The sequence below is a fragment of the Gobius niger genome (assembly GCF_951799975.1).
Source record: "Gobius niger genome assembly, chromosome: 5".
Lineage (NCBI taxonomy): Eukaryota > Metazoa > Chordata > Actinopteri > Gobiiformes > Gobiidae > Gobius > Gobius niger.
Window position 1 is genome coordinate 9,763,102 of NC_136856.1, and position 12,173 is coordinate 9,775,274.

Below are 12,173 nucleotides of genomic sequence, written 5' to 3' on the forward strand. Positions count from 1 at the left end.
TCAGGTGGGGGTTAAGAGATTAAAGGCCCTATCCCTGATCTTTTTATTAAAAACAATGAACAAGTAAGTCACTAAATTAAAAATGCTAGTTTTGGTCCAAACTCCCTCCTAACATTCCTAACACACAAATTCACAACTCGCAAGGGTCACTTTTCAGTGTCACTGTCACAGACATGACAGAAAACCAGCCTGAGAGTTCATGATATTAATACAAATGTTTTATAATTAGACAATAAACTAAACAAATCTTATTCCATGACAAAAATAAATCAGGTATTGGTTATGGACAACTTTAATGTGTATGTGTAAACTGTCCTCTGCATTCCATACTTTGCTCAAAGCCACTGGGGCAAGCTGTCAAGAGCTGTGGGCGACCATAAAGCCCATGCCCGAGGACACATCCAGGCGTTGAGTTGGATTCATGGTCAAACCGCCCATAGAAATAAAAAGGATATGCTGTCTTGATAATCTGTGCATTGGTACATACAGTATGTGTATGTAAATTAGTCAGTTATTCTGTGTGGTTTCTCCTTCAGTAACTTATGAAAAGGGAAGGTTCTGGTCAGAAGATTCATTGAACAACATTATATGGGCAAGTTATTTGTTATATAAACTCTCAAAAGCTCAGTGCATTGAGACCAGACCTTGAAAGCAAACATGTGACTGATGAAGTGACAAAAGCTGAGAGCATATAGAGCTCTCATAGTATGCGTTAACATTTGATGGCTAATGCTAACACTGTCATTTTTGCACCATTGAGCGCACCTGAATATAAACCACATCAACTACATTTGAAAAGAAAAGTGGTTTATTTGTACATGTATTGGCCTCACTATAAGCCACAAGTGTCCATGTTGTTACAAAGGGCAGTTGCAATGAGCCCACTGAAATTAGCATAGGACTTTTCTCTACATGCACAGTCAACTATTTCAAGAGAACGGCGGCCTACAGGTTACTTTTAAAGCAATACTTAGTAATGTGTTTACCTTGATAAATCCTTTTCGTAGTCCCTGTGGGGGTAGCAACCAATACACACTAATAGAATCACGAAGAAGAAGCTAACATGCTAAAGGTCAAAGCTAACTGCAGGCTAGCGTCACTTTAAACAGTATTTAAAGCCAAGTTTGAGTGAAAAAAAAAAATTCCATTGTATAATTGGATGTGCAATATCCCTCTCTCCCTTCACCTTTTCTGTCAGTGTAGTATTTACTCTCCAAGACAATTAATGTTAAAAAATCGCAACTTGCTATGACACCTGCAGTTGCGCTTATGGCCTCTAGGGGCAAGAGTTACTTAGTGCTGCTTTAAGATAGTGTGTTAAGAACTTAAAAGTTTATAAATTTGATTGTATTATTCTCTAAACCCGCGTGTATTCTGCGGCTCCTCCCAGGGGGTAGCCATGCACATGGTCTCGGGTATTTGCAGGTGTTCCGCATTTATTTTGCACCCAAAGCCACATTACAACCGCGGGTGGGCATCCTGCTGTCTCTGGCCCGGTGTGCAGCAAACATCACAGGCCGAGCCAGAGCCTAGAGAAAGACAGCAATAGGCTTTGCCATCTGTCCGAGTGGAGATGAGTGGAGTACGTCCGAAAGGAACCGCGTGAGCTCTCCATCATCTCCACACACAACTTTATGTTTGGATTTGGGGTTGTTGCTTCTTTCTCACGCTGGAGTTTTTATAGCCGATAACATGATACAGTATTCAGTATGACCTACAAAAATATATCAATTAACCGCATCGTTGTGTAAGCCGCAATATTCAAAGCGTATAAAAAAAGTAGGAGCTTATAGTCCAGTAATTACGGGGAAGAATACATTGAAGAGGCTGCACAATTCTAAAATGTTTGCCAACTGTGCCATTTCCATCAGTTTCATTCAAGAGAACTGACGATCTGGAAGATTAGCCTATTGTGCGTTTAATCTGAGCGTATCTGTAATAATAGTAAAGTATCCTAAGCTAAGGTGGACACACATGTGGTAATGGCGCTAATAACACAAACGAACAGATACTGACTCATTATGTAACAGCGTCTCACCCTCTCCCCCTCGCGGACGCAGAGGCGTGACCACTTTCATGTCCTTTGATTTAAGACCTGAGCACATCACCCGCTCCCGAATCCCATACATCTTCCACGTCGCCACGGTAACGTCAACGCGAAGGGATCAATCACTGAAGAAAGCAGGGGCCGAGCATGACACCAATTAAGAGGTGATGTCGTCTGTGGGCCATCACTCACGCCGCTCGCTAATGCACTAATTACCAGGGCCGGGCGACATTAGCGGGATAGCACGGCTCGGTTCAGTCCCGGGATTAATCTGCATAGGTACCCCCCGCCTGCATGCCACCCTACACCCCCCCCCCCCCCCCCCCCCCCCGATCCGTGTGCTATCGGCGTGTGTGCGTGCGAGGTGTCAAAGATGAGAGGTAAATGTGATTAATTGGAACCCCCGCCCTGTGGCAATCTTGGCCTTGAGCGGCACCGCAGGAGGGGGATGAACTGGCCAAGGCAGAGGTGATAACTGCACTCATACATTTGATTTTCTGTACATTTGAGAGTAGCAGACGGGGTAATAATAGTAATAGAAAAGTCATAGTTGTAAGGCACTATACCTGTTTTCTTTGTGAAATCCCCCCCTTCAGTATACTGTAAAAGCAGATCTTTGTGAACAATGACCTCTGTGAACTGTGCGTCTGAATGTAAAGCTGTTTTGTGAACAGTGAACTCGCTGTTGTTTATTACAATACAGTATCAGTATTGCACTCGGAAAGTTGTGAAAAGCACTTGAAGTGGTATGAAATGTGTTAGGGAGGTTAAAAATGTGTTTGTACCCCATTCTTTCATTGTTTGGGTTTGGATATATTTATTTTTTAAAAGTTCAAATTAATAATGCTATTTGTAAAGCACTTTTTTACAAAGCCTTTATAGAAATATTCAACATTGTGTCCATTTATTAACCACTTAAACGCTAAGTGAGATGCCACCGCTAACTCAAGGTGGCGGCCATTTGCTGCAGCTTCTTGGACCGACACAAACATCCAACACAACACATACTGGGGACAAAAGTAAAGGCTGTTTTAAACTGGTTGAGGGTTACATTTTAAGCACTAAATAAACATAGCTTATTTAGTCATGGCTTTGGGTCAGTTCTTAGTTCTTCTATCGTAATGATACCACTAGTTAATTAGAGGTGCATGTTTTCAAACCTGGTGCTTAGGGCTGCAAGATAAACTCAACTCACAATTGAATTTAAATTGTAATTTGAAAGTTCAAAATGCAATTTCCAAAAGCTGCAATTACTATGTGGGTAATATAATGCCCATGGCAAATCACCAACTCTTCTGTCTCCATGGGATCTTACAATGAATAGAACATGCTAATCTAATCTTTACATGTTCTGAACCTTGTATTAGTTCATCAGTTATTTAAAAGTTCCCCCCTTATTGTAATGCCGTTTAATTTAGCTAATTACAGTGCTTGTGAGTAAAAGAATATATATGTACAGTGGGGGAAATAAGTATTTGGCCAAAATCCAATACAATGTCTACACTGCGTTCCAAATTATTATGCAAATTGGATTTTTGTGTCAAAAAGGTAAAACAAAAAAAACAATAATAATGAAACTCATGGATGGTGTCGTGTCTTGGGGCTTTATGAATCACTGACATTAATCTCAGAGACCTGGGATGATTAGTTGTCGGGTTAAGGCCAGTTAAGGGAAAAACTACTGAAAAAGGGTGTTCCACTTTATTATGCAGATCATCATTTTCAAGCAATATGGGAAAGAAAAAGGGACTTTCTGCTGATGAAAAGCATGAAATAGTTGAATGCCTTGGTCTAGGTATGAAAACCTTCGATATTTCATGAAAGATGAAGCATAATCATCAAACTGATAAGAGATTTATGGATGATTCAGAGCACACTCCGGTTTGTGCAGATAATGGCACAATATGGACGGTTTCTGCCAGACAAACACATCAGATTAAGAGAACAGCTGCTACAAAGCAGCATACAGGTATTTGAAGCTGCTGGTGCCTCTGGAGTCCCCCAAACATCAAGGTGTAGGACCCTCCAGAGGCTGCAGTTGTGCATAAACCTTCTATCCGGGCCTCCCCTAAACGGTTAATTGAATGTTCATGAACAGAAACGACTGCAGTGGCTCAGAAATACATGAGGACTCATTTTCAAACAGTCTTGTTCACTGATGAGGCCGTGTAACCCTGGATGGTCAAATCAATGGAGTAGTGGATGGTTGGTGAATGGCGACAATGTCCCAACAAGGCTGTGACGTCAGTAAGGAGGGGGCGGAGTCATGTTTTGGGCCAGAATCATGGTGAGAGAGCTGGTCGGCCCCTTTAGGCCCTTTTAGGCTCCCTGAAGGTGTGAAAATGACCTTTGAAAAATATGTGGAGTTTCTGACTGACCACTGTCTTCTATGCTACAAAAAGAAGAGCCGTGCTTTCCCAAACAAAATCATCTTCATGCATGACAACGCACCATGTCCTGCTGTAAAGAACACCTCTGCATCACTGGCTGCTATGGGCATAAAAGGAGAGAAACTCATGATTTGGACCTCATCCTCCCCTGACTTCAATCCTAGTGAGAACCTTTGGAGCCTCAACAAAAAAAACTTCTATGAGGGTGGGAGGCAGTTTTCATCCAAACAGCAGCTCTGGGAGGCTATTCTGACATCCTGCAAAGAAATCCAAGCAGAAACTGTCCAAAAACTCACAAGTTTAATGGATTTAAGAATTTTGAAGCTGCTATCACACAAGGGCTCCTATGGTAAAATATAACTTGACCTGTTAATATTTTTTTGATTGAAATAGCTTTTGATTTCAGTAAATATGACCTCCTCATGCTACAAATTCAACAAATGACTATTTTCAGTTAATTACAGCTTTAAAATGTACTGAAACGATGAGTTGCATAATAATTTGGAACAGTGGATTTTGAGGTTTTTACTATATTTATTTTTGAAAGAAATACTGTTATCACTAGGAAAATTTTTCCACCACATTTAAATGATCCTCTACCAGTTAAAGACTTGAAAATTATGCTGACTCTCATTTGAGTTGACAATTTAGAAAATCTTAGAAAAATGTCATTTGCATAATAATTTGGAACGCAGTGTATGTGAAACTGACCAAATACTTTTTTTCCCCACTGTATCTACATATTTTTAGCGCTTAGCCCTAGTTAATGGTGCTTGGTGTTCAAAGTTTGAGCTTCACTGGTCTCTCCGATATATTTCAATGCGCAGTGTTAGATAATTAGATTTGTCTGTCTCTGACGCGTCTATGTGATTAATTCTCATCCCCCGCCCCGTGCCGCCTTGACCTTGGGCGCCACCACGGGAGGGAAATGAACTGGCTGGTGCGGAGGTGGTGCGATGGGGCGGAGGAGGCGAGGGGCCGCGGGTGTCTGCTCCGGGGCACTGGAGGGGAAGGGGGGCAGGGCCAAGGTTGGGGAAGAGCAAGAAGCTGCTGAAGTCTTTCGGGGGGTGGACGTGAATGCTATTCCGAGAGCTGACTTTGACTAATTTGGCTGAGAGGCTTTGGGGGATGCGGAGCCACCTTTGAACTTTCTAAATTAAGAGGTACTTGAGAGTGTGGCAGATTTACATTCACTAATTAAAAATGTGTATGTAAGATTAGCAGAGGTGTGACTGAAAGAAGTACAAAGTTTTTAATCATCTTTTTATTCATGCATTCGTTTAAAAGAAGATTTTTATAACACTGCTTCATAGCTCAATGGTAGGTCGCTTGTTTTTTCCTGCTCAGTTTTGCATTCTTGTCTATTTGGAAAGACAGTTGAATAGCATTTTTTACTTTTACATTTTTACAGTTATCTTTGTGGGGATATTACAAGACATTTTTGTGGATATCCATGGCCATTTGATTCTGTTCTGTGTCAAACTTTGCAAGGAAAAAACACTGTTCAGAGGTTTGAGACCCACCTTTAAAGCAGAACTAAGTAACTTATGCCCCTAGAGGCACTCATTAATTGTTGTTGAGAGTAAATACTACGCTGCCAGAAAAGGCAAACAAGAGAGGGATATTGTACATTGTGCCACAACTCAAAGACACAGTTAGCTTTGCCCGTTAGCCCATTAGCTTCGTTTTCATGTTTCTATTAGTGTGTATTGTGCCTCCGACCCGGTGGCAGGGAAGTTGCAAGGGTGGTTTTCTGGACAGGGACACCAGCGGGAAATGAAAGACCCCCCAATCATCCCATTGGCACTTGTTTTACCCCTAGAAGGGCTACGAAACGGATTTATTAAAGGGACTATACATAGTTTAAAAATGTTAAAATTATGTATCCTCCCCCAACAAGTTCCAGCAATGTCCTAATGTGTAGAATGAGCTCAGACCTATTCACCACTCTTGCCTCTAAAATCCTGCACTGTCACTCAAAAATGTGTTACTTCGGGTCCGAAGTGCCGTCATGCATGAGCTTGATATGGAAGGTGCAGCTACATGTATGACCTGAGGTGGCAGTAGTGAGTAATTGCAGTGAGTAATTACGATAAAAAGGCAAACTTGCATCTAGCCCCTTTAAGCTAAATAGATTACTTAATTCTTCGATAACAAGCAGTGACCCAAATATAAGTATTATTTCATTTTTTATACAGTACATACAAAAAATAATAATATCTGCAGCGTGTCGTGTTTTTATATATCTAATACCAATAGGTAGCATTTCTTCACACTGTTATTTTAAGCCCAGGATGCTTAACAACGAACAGTGTTGCGAGCTTAAAGTGGTTGGTTGATTGATTTAGCTGATTTCAGTTCCACTTTTGAGAAAACTGTCTAGCCAGGCTCAGGAAGCGTCTTGTGCTTGTTCTTCAAAGGTGCAGGGTCTGTTTCCTCCCCATAAAACAACAAGCCAGATTTTGCAAGGCACAAATTTCATTGTATCACACACACAGCTAAAGTAAACCTGGATGTGGAGGTCAGTAAACAAAGTGGCTAAATGCACTAATATCACCGGCTGTGCAGTCTGTGCCGATTCATCATGGAGTAATTACCAGTTTGGTGCGCTTTGAAGTAAGACAGCTCATTTAGTATTTACAATATCCTACAGAGGGTCACGTCTCCAACAGATTACCGCCTGTTTTAAAAGCCGCCTTTTATGAAGTTGGTGGATAAAATTATTAACAGACCTGCTTTGATCCCAATCGATCTCTTTTTTTTCTGTTTTTTTACCCAGTACTTCTTTTCGGGCCTTTGATGCTTCTACTCTGTGAATGTGTAAACTTCCTTGTTAGAGTTGGTGCCTGTAGTTTCTATTGATCCGTCTCTGAATTAATTAGCTGTTCTCTTGACAACACCTTGCAATTTTCTCGCTCGATCTGTTTTGAGAAATGTCGACTTTAAGGTAACGTTAGGGCAAACAAGACAGGCTGGTGTTTTGCCTGTAACTCGCCACTGACAGATGCTGGAGCTATTTTTAAATACACACAAAAGGTATAAAGGCAGAGGAAATTCATTCCAACACATGTGGGTGTTCTTGAATACACTGTTGCTTAGAAAGTTGAGGAAAAGATCTTTATATTTCTATTCATAGAAGATAGAAGAAGTACGCAAACCAATGTTGACGAAAACAAGCTCTATGTCAGCCAAAATGGCAGAGAGAGAGGCAGGAATAATAATCTTGAACATGACATTAAAAAAGTGAAAAATGTATCATATTCAATTGTACTGTATATGTATTATATAGATACAGACGGCATCATATCATAGAAGGGGGCGTGGCTTTACCAAGGGGAAAAGAGAATCTTTTGGGAAACACAATTTTCCACACCTTTGAGACATTTTCTGATGGAATATGAACTTATTTATCAAATAAATAAAGTGTAAATCGGGCTCATATGGATATTTTCTCACAGCAGATTGTTCAGTCGAAGTGAAAAAACGGCAGTCGCAGCAAGTGCTAGCCAGTCGTTAGCATTAGCACGATGCTAACGTGAAGCATCGCGTTAGCATTCTCCGTTATTTATGTATTTATGGGCTGTTGAACCACTTTGCTCCTCTCCATGTCTTTGTATCTTTATTTAGTAGAAAACTATATTCATAATTCAGCATTTGTTAACGTGTTTTTTGAATAATTAGAGAAAGCTTAGATTTTTCTCCAAATTGTTTTCTCACTTTACTGTTTTCAAACATGACCATATATGGGCGATTCCAGAGATGCCGTGTTGTAGTGTTGCTTTGCTTTGAAAAGTCTTCAGCTTCATCCACCAGGCGGTCCCTCCCTACGCTGCCCCTATTGTGTTCATGTATTTGTATTTGGTGTGGATCTGCGTATAACTAAACTAACTCAACTATTTCCTTATTGTTTTTTAGACTAAAATATGTTCTCTGTATGTGCTGGTAACAGATCTACAAAGCAACGATTCAAATGTACATTGTCGCATCGGACAATTAAGAGCCTTCACTCACCGATGACGTATGTGAGGAGCAGAGCCAGGGTGAGGGTGAGCAGAGAGGCGGACAGAGCCGTGCACTTCCAGTTGCAGCAGCGGTGCGGCTTGTTAAAGGTGAAGAGGGGGCGGGTCACACTGCTGCGGGGCAGGGGCCGTGGCGGGGGAGAGTACACTGTTCCGGAGGTGAGCGGGTAGCCCTGTCCTGCTCCCGACAGAAGAGCCGAAGAACCAGAGCCTTGTTTGAACAGGAAGTGTCTGGGGGAAGAAACATGATGACAGTTAGTTAGCATGGCCAACAAGGGGATCCAACACAATGTAAAGAACAACAAAGCTAGAACATACAATCTAAACAGGTAGTAGAGCCACCTTAACCAATGGGCTAGCAGGGGCTGGAGCCCAGGGGCCTACCATAGCCAAGGAGAATTAAGAAGAAGAAAAAGAAAAGGTGATTCGTTGATTTTCATGTCAATCACTTCACTTTGCAGAATGACTAACCATATGCGACGATTGTGCTAAGCTCCTATGTGTGTACCTGGAGTAGGCCCGCCCTACCTGGCCCAGGGATACATGAAAGAGTAGCAGGGTTAGGGTTGTTGTGGTATTTAGGGTTAGGGTTATAGGTTAGCATTAGGGTAAGGGTTTGCGCTGAGGGGGTGGGGGCCTACAATTCTGTTTAAACAGAGGGTGGGCCTGGTCATGTTAACGTTTCCATGGCACTGACATAGGAAACAATCTGCTGTCTCATCAAAACCACTGAATTGAGTGACTCTAAACATTTGGGATGCAAGATTTCAACCAAAATAGTATTATTCAAAGATAAAACCTTTATTTTTTTACTGACTGATTATGAAGTCCAGCTGCCCTGCTGTCTGAGCTGTGCTGTGGATAACAAACACTTGACTTGAGTTTCACCAAAAAAATGTTTATGGAGCTTGGCTAGCCATAAGGCTTTCTCAAAGTAATACACAGGCTGAAAGTTTGTCTCATATTGATCCATAGAGGGTAAATAGCATCCAAATGAAGTAGCACCGGACAACTTTCTCAATAAAGTTGCTGATGTTTTTGAGCTCAAATGAACAAAAACAACGAATATCCATAGTGGTGATCGGGAAATACGGTTACTCTGCAAAATAGCATAGATTTGATGGTTGGCAAATTGCTCAGCGCTCCAAATGCCAGAAGGGACTGAAAACCCTGAGGAGATTTACTTTATTGAATCGGTTTCTTTGTCGGAAAAGTTTGGTGGCCCTTAAATGAGTTGTTGTCCTAATGTAATGACAGAGAGGTATTGTGCTCCACATTGTGCGGCCCACAAACCGGCTGCCACACCTGGGACTGTAAAGCAGATTATAGTATGTAGTAAAAACAACTGCGGTTATGCGCGGCCTATCTAGGACACCGGTTCAATGCTTTACCAATTAACTTCACACAGCAGCGACATCATCTCCTCTCAGGTATCTGTATCTTATTCAGATTCTCTTTATGCAAATCCTCACCCAACGGAATAGACTGGCACTGTGAAATACGCCTGACTGAAACTCATTTAAAGGAGCCCCTGAGGTGGCGAGTTTTAGCAGCTGCAGTTTTAAATAGAGGCCCAGGATTCAGACGTGACGCGCAGGACGGCCCGCTCCATTTCCCCACGATCTGCTCCTAATACGTCGCACCTGTCTGAAAAACCTCCACCAACCGTCCCGGAGTCGAGCACAGTTAAGTCCCTAATACCCCGAATGTTTGGTCTACATTTGCGCGCTTTTAATTTAAGTGCTCTCTTAAACCTGCCAGCGATGCGTCATCAAAGATTCATCTGGAAAGCTAAAAAATCTCGCAGAGAAAACGTTTTAAGAAAGTCTCCGAGCGCTGGGACTCCACATTATGCGCCATCATTTATACAGCGTGAGCATTCGATGTGTTGTTTCAAATGTAAAACACGAACGCCGCTCTCGCTATGTGCTTACACTCCATAATAGTCTTGACCACAAGTGCACTTTTGCAAATGGTTTATCGGCCCGCGACTGACTGCAGGAAGTATATTAGCTAAAGAATGAGAAACGGTGAGAGGTACAGCCTAAATATGCCTCTCTGCCGCAACATTATGAGCTGCTGCTGCTGAGGTAATGCGGTAGAAAATGAAAGAGAATGAAAAAGGCCCGGCAGCGTAGGATCAATGACTTACCTGCTGGGTTTTAACTCATCAAAGTGACTGCTTAAGTTATAAGGCTGTATTAGTTAAAGCCGGATCATTTCTATTATCAGAGGGACCGCACTGTAGATGGCAGACAATCACGATACTAATAAGCAGGAAGGGCAATTAATCTAAAGCACCATTTCATCTATACAGTTTAGATAATGGAGGCAGGTGGAGGGTTTTCTAGGCTGTCACATGAAAAGAGAAAAATATCGGGACGTATAGAGGATTTTGCAATTTGGCAAGAGATTCTGGACAGGCAATTGTAGCAGTTCCACTAGTGCCCTTTGCGGATTTAATCAGTTGTGTCTGTTGGAAAACAATGGAGGATTTCTAGTTTCTTCCACCCTTGCCAATTGAAGAATAATCGTTATATAGTTGTACTTCATTCAGATAGAAGCACTTATATGGCAGCAACACAGAGTAGGGCAGTTAAGTCAGTTTCTAATCTCTTGTTTGGACAAGTTAAAGGGATTTATTTGTTTATTTACATTTTCCAGCATCTCCAAGAGTGTTAAAATATTCCATTATCAATGTAAAGCTTGGGCAGACTGGCATGCCAACAATGATCCAACTTCAGCCTCCAACAGACAAGTCACAATCACACAAGATCCTGGTCCTCAAACTTCCTCAGAAAATGTATGGCTTCATGGCAGCAACCGGATCCAATCCACGGCAATAACAGGACTATACCAAGACCAAATGAGAGGAAATACATACAGTGGGAAGAAAAGGTAAGTACAACGTTTGGAATTTCTTACATTTCTGCCGAAATTGGTCATAAAATGTGGTCTGATCATCAACAAAATCATAAGAATGAATAAACAGTGTCTGCTTCAACTAATACCACCCAAACATTTACATTTTATCATATTTTTATTGGCCGGAACATGTAAACATTCACAGGACAGGGAGGAATAAGTGAGTATACCGCATGAATCTCACTGAATTGCAGCCGTTTTGTAAAGAGGAAATGTCCAAGATTCATCCTGATCGTTGTGAGCGTCTAATCTGAAACTACAGAAAAGCAGTTGTGAATGCTGTTGTGAATGTCTCAGGTCTTTCGGCAAAATATCTTGATAAACTTGTGAATTCATTTTTCTATTGATAATAGCATGTTGTCCAGGCCCTGAGGCAGAAAAAACATGATTTTCTCTGCACCATGCTTCACAGTGAGGATCAGGAGCGCCTTCTCATTGACTAAAATTTCATGAATCAATTCTTTTTTTCTTTTTTTAAGTTTCTGCATTCATAATTATAATTACTTTCATGAGAAGTTCACTTGTTCGTGGTCTTCAACATGATGTCCCTGTCACTGTTTGGCTTGGTCAAATCGCTTAAAAGCCAGAGCAACAAAGGAGAGGCGTGTTGTAATTCCCTCTAGTTTAACCGTGATTGGTGAAAGACTTGAGAGTGAGCCATTCACAACGACGTGGAATAAGTAAGTGATCCCTTGTGTTAAATCGCTGGCTGTTCTTTCTTTAGCAGCAATAACTGATTTCTGTAGTTGCAGATTAGACGTTCACAACGATCAGGATGAATCTTGAACCATT

The 12,173-nt window shown here is 41.5% G+C and overlaps 1 protein-coding gene across 1 annotated transcript in view; it reads right to left on the reverse strand.

Moving 5' to 3' along the window:
* The window catches only part of tenm1 (teneurin transmembrane protein 1), a 464,310-nt gene that overhangs the window by 283,245 nt on the left and 168,892 nt on the right, over positions 1–12,173 (reverse strand). Inside the window, exon 5 of the mRNA XM_079556162.1 lies at positions 8,449–8,687. Within this exon, the coding sequence (XP_079412288.1) occupies positions 8,449–8,687 (239 nt within the window). The remainder of the gene's footprint in view (positions 1–8,448; positions 8,688–12,173) is intronic.